The sequence below is a fragment of the Juglans microcarpa x Juglans regia genome, chromosome 3D (genome assembly GCF_004785595.1).
Source record: "Juglans microcarpa x Juglans regia isolate MS1-56 chromosome 3D, Jm3101_v1.0, whole genome shotgun sequence".
Taxonomy (NCBI): Eukaryota; Viridiplantae; Streptophyta; class Magnoliopsida; order Fagales; family Juglandaceae; genus Juglans; species Juglans microcarpa x Juglans regia.
Genome location: NC_054598.1, coordinates 6,429,520 through 6,438,683, shown reverse-complemented (window position 1 = coordinate 6,438,683; position 9,164 = coordinate 6,429,520). Strand labels below are relative to the sequence as shown.

Sequence of the window (9,164 nt, the reverse complement as noted above, 5' to 3'; positions counted from 1 at the left end):
GCGGTAAAAACTTCATTTTTTCCTCAATATTTTCTGAATTTTTGTAAACATTCTATGCTTCACGTTGTTGAAACTCAGATTCTAAAAATTAGGAGTTTGAAAGATTTGCTTGCTCTTGTTCTATTGTTGACATAAGGCACAACAAAACCTTGAATTAATCAAGGTTTCCTTCAGCCAAATGTTAAAGTAAAATCTGGTTGTAGCTACAGTGAGAAATTTTCTAAGTTTTGGTACAAAGAACTCTAAACGTGTATTTCCAAAATTTCAAGTTATTAATATCTTGATTGAGTTAATAATTGATGAGTGGTCCCAGAAATTCTTGTGAAATGTTGAATCAGAGGAAGTAATACGCCGCAACCCAAATGTTTGTCAAATTGTCTCTATATTAATCTTTGCCTTTAAATCCTGAATGGTTTTTTGGTCTGAAGTTGGTAAAATCAAGAGTTACCATTGTTTTATTTTAATTGCTTTACTTTCTTGAGTATTGATGTTTATTCGTTATTTCAATTTCCCAACGATTGTTAATCTGAAATCCTCCATGCTCAACCATACATTCCATTGACAATAAATAGTTCATTGTGTAATATCCACTTTCATATAAAAAAAAATTCTCCACTTGTTTGATTTTTAAACCTTTTTCTTCTTATACTTTGATTTCTAGATTCGTGAGGCATTGAAGTGTTTGAAACACCTTTGTCCCTGTAGAAATGACCTTAGGATTTCCCTATTGTTACAACTGATCCACTTCACACTGGGGAGTGATAATTTAGAGACCATCAGTTACCGTTCTCCAATATGCAACGCCACATTGATTACCTCAGGCACGTCCCAAGTACTCATGAGTTGCGGCTGCTGGAGGACGTGTGGGAGAAGTAACCATCACCTGCGTCCCGAGAGTGGAAAAGGCAAGCGCCACCGACATGGGCTGAGAGGTTGCCGACGTATCTGTCAGAGACCCATGCCGCATTAGTTACTTTTCTCCGGTACACTACGTTGCATTAAAATGCCTAAGGCGGCCGGAGTATGAAGGTGATGGGACTACCCCTGGCAACGTATGCAAGATGCTCTCTTATACCTAGTATAAAAATAGATCACCAAGTACATACTAGAGGAGGCATAAACTTCTATCAAAATTTCGATAGAGAAAACTGACTTAGGCATCGAAGGATCCCCAAATCACCTCTGAGTCATCTTTAAATTGTGTTTGTGCAGGAAGGAAGCTAATTCCTATTTGTTCGAGGAGGTCCAATTGTGCATGCGAAACACGTCCGAAACAAGGAGAATAATTTTTTGAGTTTATGAAAAATGATAGATAAAATTGAAAAGTTTTTTAATATTTTTTTTATAATCTTTATTTTTTCTTTTTGTAAAATCATTTTGAGATTTATATTTTTCACTAAAATAAAAATAAGATATAAGTGAAAATTCTTAGCAGAAAATTTCTTTAAATATGTTTAGATTGAACATATGAAATCGTTTTTTCATTTTTGAGACATTTTAAAAAAATTTGAGAAATAGTAAAAAGGTTTTCAGCCGTCTTTATTCTGTAAGGGCCTAAGAGCACTGGCCTAATACCAATACCTAGCCAAATTTTGGTTAAGTAACTCAAAAGTGATATGCATTAGAGTAGTCAAAACTCTAAGGCTCCACTTTTGAACTACAGTAAATTCATCAATTTCTTCAAATTTGGTCAGCCACTATTCATCTCCAAAATAATATTTTACTCTAAAAATATTCTCAATGGGTACTATTGGATAATTAGGTTGAGGAAAAAAATATTTGGTAAACAATAATATTAAGTAAAAATTAATTTATTAATTAATTTATGGAGTGTATTTACAAAATATATAAAAAAAATTATTATTAAAATATCTAATATTATATTATTATTTTGACTTTTGGATGGATAGTCCAATGTGTTTTAACCTTTTCAATAATTTTAGCTTTAGCCAAATTTTAGACTTGACAATGGTCTACCATTGCCAATACTAGGGGTGTGCATGTGACCCGAGCACCCGCTGAACCCGACTGTGCTGAACCGAACCGACCCGTATTTTATCGGGTATTACTTGGGCGGATCTCCAACCCGACTAAATTAACGAGTTTATTAATTGGTGTCAACCCGTCCGAGTTCCTCAAACCCTAACCAGTTGCTTACTCAATCGTTGGACTTGGTCCCCGCCGCGAAGCTTCCGTATTCATCTTATTAATCTTACCTTCACCACCAGATCATAATTCAACAGCAGAAATGTTACTGAAAAATCAAGAGTAAAAAAATCAAACTTGAAACCGGCATGGAAGTTGAAACTCACGGCCAAAAACCAACAATGTGGCAAAATCTCGTTGACTATGCTCAATCTCGGTGCAGTAAGGTGGTGGAGATACCCTTGATTTGTAGCCTTGAGAAAGACATAAATACACTCAATTCCTATGAAGATGACTTGCATGGAGATACAGTTTAGTACTTAACCTTTGTCCAGTTTTGTTTAGATGTCCCCATGTCTGGTGCCATGTTCAACAGCATCAACACCCACCTCGGCGCTCGTCTTCGTCGACTCTCTCTCTCGCTCTACACCCACCTCGGCGCTCGTCTTCGTCGACTCTCTCTCTCGCTCTTTTGTCTTGGAGGCCATCTCTTTCCTTCCACCCAATACTCCACGCCCTTTTCTCGTTCACCATAAACTAAATTTCTTAGCAATTGTCTTGAAGCCCCCTAGCCGAAAGAGAAGTAAAAATGGATGAATTTTTTTGAGCTTGCCATGCAGAGAAGAGAAGAGAAGAGTCTAGAAGACGCCGTTAGACACCGATGTTTACCAATCTGGTTTTGTGCCTTCATCGCAGTGTTGCTCGAGCTAGACGTTGCCGTTTACAGATCTGTTGCCGCCGCCGCTGTTGCTGTTGGGCAGGTCGAGGCTTGGGGATGCCTCACTTTTTCAGTGAGATCTTCTCCTTCGATCCCAGGACGACTTCTCCTTCCATGCCTCAACCTGATCAGTTTTCGTTTCTCATGTTTGTTTGAAAAAGATGAGCTTTCGTTTCTGGAAGCATGGAGAAGGAGAACAACTTGCTTTAAAGGTCGGGTCATATGGGTTCGACCCGGTTTGCTTTTGTTTTGGTTGAGTCGGTTCGGATTGGTGCCTTATTATGAGAATTACGGGTCGGGTCGGGTACAAACCCGACTTTACCAGGTCGGGTTGTAGGCCTAGCCAATACTTAGAGCATCCTCAATGGATTAACTAAAAACTAAATTCATCACATATTTAGCTATTAGACCCCAAAATAACATCACAATGGATTAGTTAAAATCTAAATATTTGGACTTTAGTTACAGTGAACACCAAAATCATTTTCAAATTTTCTAGTTACTGTAAATACACAAAATGTATATTTTATCATTTATTCTCTCTTTCATATCTACTTTCAAGTTAAACGAAAATAATATTATCAAGTAATATTTGGGAGGCACAACTTCAAGTAAATTAACTACTTTTAAGTAAATGTCTATATTTTCTAAATAATTATTAATGCACGACTTTAGTTTACTCATAAAAAAAAAATCATTAATGCACGGCTCATGTGCCGGGGGGGCCTCTCATGGTACTAGACCTTCTCTTTTTTGTTTAGAATATAATTACTAATTAATATATAATAAATAAAATGGTAAAATATGATAAATTAATAATTAAAAAATTAAATATTTTTTTAATTATTAATTAGTTATTACTATATAATAAATAAATAGATAATTTAATATAAGAATTTGATATGAATAACTAAAATCAAATTTATTTTATTTTATTTTAACGCTATACAAAAATAAGAATTATTTTAATTTAAGTATACAATAAAATAGTTAAAAGTTAAATTCGTTTCATATTTATTAAAAATATCCTTTTTAACTTTAGCTAATCCAGCTCGCCTTGTCGTTTTAACATTTTTCCTTTTTCTTTTATCTCATTCCTTTCCTTCCCCATCTCTTCTCGACTTGGAGTGTTGAACAAGTTGGCGAAACCTATCTCCAGCCCTGTTCAAGGTCTATTTCCGTCGAACTTCCGTCGAACATGACCCAAGACGTAGAGATGAAGGAGCTCCCAGCTCCCTCTAATTCAGCTTCCTCTCCTCCGTCAACTCTCCACCGTAAGATCATCCTCTACTTACCAGTAAAGTATATTATATGTATTTTGGGTCTAAATCTCCGTTCTTCTTGTTAAATTTCTAAATTTGTTAGTTGGGGTTTGATTGCGTTTTTCATACTCGAAAATTGGTGTTGAAGTTTGAATGTTTGATTTGGATTGGGCGAAATCTGTATTTTATGGGTAATGCTTCAGATTTGAAGGAGATTGCGTCTCTCATTGAGACTGGTGCCTATGCCCGGGAGGTCCGACGAATTGTGCGTGTGGTCCGACTTACCATGGCGCTGAGGCGGAAGTTAAATGCGCAGGTTCTTTCTGCGTTCCTCGGTTTCGCTGTCGCCCCGGGATCTGAGTTGCACAGTCGGTTGTCCACGTATCTTCCGAAGGTAACGTTGGAGGCCTTGTGATTTTGGTTCTTCTTGTAGTTCCTGTTCTCGATAAAAATTGCATGTTTGTGCATGGAATGATATGTATTTTTGGAGTAATAATCCGAGCATAAAGGTACGGGCAGAGTGATGCACAGTGTGTAATCTAGGGAATTAGATCATATCTTAAGCTTGCCTGCCGTATAATAATGGCAGCTATACTTTGGTAAATAATTATGGGACATTATGGGGCAGAGTTTAGACCAGATACCCCAAAACCCTGGGATTTTGAGTTGAGGATTGCCGCCCTGTCCTGCCGAGAGGCCAAAGCCCAAGAAATACGTATTGTTAATTCGCCAGTCATAGTTTATATGTCAAATATTTTTCATGTTTTTAAACACTGGGAATTGGTTTATAATTCTAGCTAGGTGGTTTTCTTGTAAATGACCTGTGTACTTGGGCTACGCCTTACTTTTATTAATAGAATGAATGCTTTCCTATTTAAAAAAAAAAAAAAAAAAAGCACTTCAACTATTGAGGATTGGTTACAGGACGATGTACATGACATGGATGTTGACACTGCAACATCCACAACTCAAACTCCTGGCAAACACTCATTACCAGAGCTGGAGATTTACTGCTATTTGCTCATCCTAATATTTCTGATTGATCAGAAGAGATACAATGAGGTAACATTAATAGATCGAGGTGTTAAAAAGAAATAACCCTGGACACATGGTGTAAAACATCACATTGTTGTCTCTCAGGCAAAAGCTTGTGCCTCAGCAAGCATCGCCCGACTGAAGAACCTGAATAGGAGAACTGTTGATGTCCTAGCATCCAGGCTCTACTTCTATTACTCTCTTTGCTATGAGCTCACTGGAGATCTTGCTGAAATTAGAGGGTGAGTTTTCCTATGTCATGAATACTTGATTCTCATCAATCAGTGACTAACTTAGACACACTTGCATTAACAGTAACCTCCTTGCTCTGCACCGAATTGCAACCCTGCGCCATGATGAGTTGGGTCAGGTAATTTTCTGTTGAAGAGGCATGGGCGTTTATATTACTACTTTCTTATATGTGGAATGGCGCAATGCAGGAAACACTTCTTAACTTGTTGCTTCGCAACTACCTTCATTACAACTTGTTTGATCAAGCAGAGAAGCTTAGGTCAAAGGCACCTCGGTTTGAAGCCCATTCAAATCAGCAGGTAAATTTTAATTGTTTTTACTATGTAGCTATATGTCCATTGAGAAGAGATATTTGCAACCGTGAATTGTGCAACTGCCGTGTAATCGCTTTGAAAAAAGTGAATAAAACATGAGACCCACGTGAAAAAAATTATTTTTTTAATAGTGGACCCCACTCTTTTTCAAAGTGATTACGCGGTATTTACACACTTCACTGTTGTATGTAGAATTACTCTTTGCTACTCTAAAAAAAAAAATCGGGATTCAATTCACTTGATCATTATTATCTCATAAGTTTTTACACATCCCCTCATTATCCCATCACTGTTTTTTCTTTTTTCTTTTTTAATTATATCCCATGACTGGTGTTTACTAAGTACTTTTGTAACATATTGGCATAAAATTAATCTTGGTCCCTAACTTATAGGGAATTGGAAAATATGTGAAAATTTTGGATTTTTTTAAAAAATAAATATGAGAGTTCCAGTTGCCATAAATATGTAATCACTGATGCATTGATTACACCAGTCAACCAGAGGCTTATGTCTATTTCAAAGGTTTCCGCTTATAAGCTGCACATTCTGACACTAACCATTCTATTGTCTAGTTCTGCCGCTACCTCTTTTACCTAGGAAAGATCAGGACAATTCAGTTGGAGTATACAGATGCAAAAGAATCTCTCCTACAAGCTGCTCGGAAAGCCCCTGTTGCAGCACTTGGTTTTCGAGTTCAATGCAACAAGTGGGCTATCATTGTTCGCTTACTGCTAGGGGAAATTCCAGAGAGGACTGTGTTCATGCAGAAAGGCATGGAGAAGGCTTTAAGGCCATACTTTGAATTGACAAATGTAAGTCCAGGTTTTCCCGTACTTGAGTCATTCATTTCAGTTTTCCCATGTAGAATAGGGCTGATACTTTAAATACAGAGCTGAGTTTAAAGACACCAAAGTTGCAGTGATATATACAGGCTTTACATAATATATGTATATATGTATGTATGTATGTATACACACCCACACGCACCTGAATCCAAGTTCAAGTCCGAAACAACTGATACCTTAAAGACATAGCCAAGTTTGGATCCGAATACAAATAGAAAATCGAGTCTGGATCCAAATTTTATGCTAATAGAAAGTTCTAAAAAGGCTGAGTTTCACGCATCAAAACTATTGTTTGTAACCATATAATATTTCATGATTAATGCAGAAAATCAGATTCAAATTAATTGATTAAGCCTACTCTTATCTGAATTTGATCCGATAATAACTCCAACTTAAAACTATACTCCCTCAGGCTTTTTTACCTTCCCTTTGTTGATGTCCCAGAAAGGATATCTACTTTCCAAAATGGGTGTACAAAATGATGGGACTTTTCAAAATTACGTTAAAATGTTAGCTTTTGAAGATGGACAATTTGTATGGCACAGAGGGTGTATTTGAATTGCAATCATTAGAATATTTCTGATGATCCTGATTAAACCCACTGATAGAACAATAGAGATCATGGTCAGAGATCATTTGTCTTTCTTTTAGCTACGAAAGAAGACCTAAGAATACAAAACAAGAAAACTAGAGAGGGAGAGAGAGAGAAGGAGGAGAAGAATTTGTGTGAGGATACCCTTGATTATGCTATCTTAATTGAGACGATAAACTCAAAATGCTAACACTTAGTTGTATCAGGTCTGGTATAGTATGTTTTGGATCAAGTCCTCATATAGGTTCTTCAGCTTTTGCTTAACATTGAGAAAGACTTTTTTTTTTTTTTCCTTCTCGGATCAAGACAGTTTTTTTTTCTCAGGCTGTACGAATTGGTGATCTGGAGCTTTTCAGAAATGTTGCCGAGAAGTTCTCAAGTACCTTCAATTCAGACCGGACCCATAATTTGATTGTCAGGCTGCGGCACAATGTCATAAGGACTGGGCTACGCAACATCAGTATATCTTACTCCCGGATCTCTCTGGCCGATGTTGCTAAGAAGTTGAGATTGGATTCTGCAAACCCTGTTGCTGATGCTGAGAGTATTGTATCAAAGGCAATCCGAGATGGCGCAATTGATGCCACTATTGATCATGCAAATGGATGGATGGTATCCAAGGAGACAGGGGACATCTACTCTACAAATGAGCCTCAATTTGCATTTAACTCTAGGATTGCTTTCTGCCTCAATATGCATAACGAGGCAGTGCGTGCTCTTCGCTTTCCACCAAATTCTCATAAAGAGAAAGAAGGTGCAGAGAAGAGGAGGGAGAGACAACAGCAAGAGCAAGAGCTTGCCAAGCATATTGCTGAGGAGGATGATGATGAGTTCTGATTGCACAGTACTTTGATGCTTTGTGCAATGCTTTCCCTCAAGTTTTCCTTCTCTTTGAAAATTCGCCGGCAGTCCGGCAGGATGCTTGCTTTCTTTAACTGTTTGTTTGACTATCATTGGCCTTTTCTTTCAATCTATATTATGTCATCGGCTTATTGTTTTAAATCTGACAGATTACACTTTACCATATTGAATTATATTCTGAAGTTCCATAATTTCTGTTGAATATGATGTTAATGGCGGTGACAGAGTGGATATCTACATTGATTCCAGGCTGGGAATAGTGCTGTATGGTTCTGGTTTAAAGTTCTATTCCAGGTTTGAGATCAATTTCTGAAAAACGACGGGCTTCTGGTGGTCATTGGCTTCCGATAATTGGGATCTGTGACAGCAGTGATTATCCTGGTTCGGAGGTTGAAAGTTTCTCATCTCATCTCATCTCAGTATTCAAACACTATAAATATAAATACTGTTCAGTTTTAAATCTTTAATTTTTTCATCTAATCATTACTTAATCATTATAAATTTTTTAAACTTTTATACAAAACACAAAAAAACAATGGATAATGATATGGTTGGCCTATTGTACTGGTTTACTATGCATACGACGTGTCTTTACTTTTTCTTTTTCTTTTCTCTTCTCTGTTGTTTCTCTGTCAAACACCTCTAACTTGACCTTTGAATTTCTGAGTAGCCTCTGCTTCCAGCCGTCTCAGATTGATCCTGTCAAACGCAAGCATGAAGCAAAATTTTCAGTGTCGCGCCAAAACAACCCGAGCATCTCTTTCAACCCTATACTCTCTCTCTCTCTAATCCACACCAAGTTCTCGTCTCTGATTCGCACCGTTTGCTGGCGACACTAGTGCTCAAACACCATCCCCTCCATTGTCTCCGATCTCCTCTCCTCCTTTGTCGCCAGCTCCTTTTTTATTATTGCTTTTTGATTATCCCGTATTATTAAAGATAGAGTTATAAAATTCTATAAAGACACTTGTTGTTAGAGAGCTTATAAAGACGGAGGAGGAGAGGAGATCGGAGATAACGGAGGGGATGGCGTTGGAGCACTTGTGCCGCCAGAGACGAGAACTTGATTCGGATCAGAGAGAGAGAGAGAGAGAGCAGAGGGTCGAAAGAGGGGCTTGGGTTGTTTTGGTGCGACATTAA

The 9,164-nt window shown here is 37.5% G+C and overlaps 1 protein-coding gene across 1 annotated transcript; it reads left to right on the top strand.

Moving 5' to 3' along the window:
• The first annotated feature begins 3,909 nt into the window (after positions 1 to 3,909).
• Positions 3,910 to 8,226, top strand: LOC121254288 (probable 26S proteasome non-ATPase regulatory subunit 3). Its single transcript, XM_041154270.1, has 8 exons — positions 3,910 to 4,137; positions 4,329 to 4,519; positions 5,050 to 5,187; positions 5,266 to 5,402; positions 5,476 to 5,530; positions 5,601 to 5,711; positions 6,299 to 6,538; positions 7,488 to 8,226. Exons 1-8 carry the CDS (start codon positions 4,062 to 4,064, stop codon positions 7,998 to 8,000), a joined length of 1,461 nt encoding a protein of 486 aa, XP_041010204.1. The 5' UTR covers positions 3,910 to 4,061; the 3' UTR covers positions 8,001 to 8,226.
• The last annotated feature ends 938 nt before the right edge of the window (positions 8,227 to 9,164 follow it).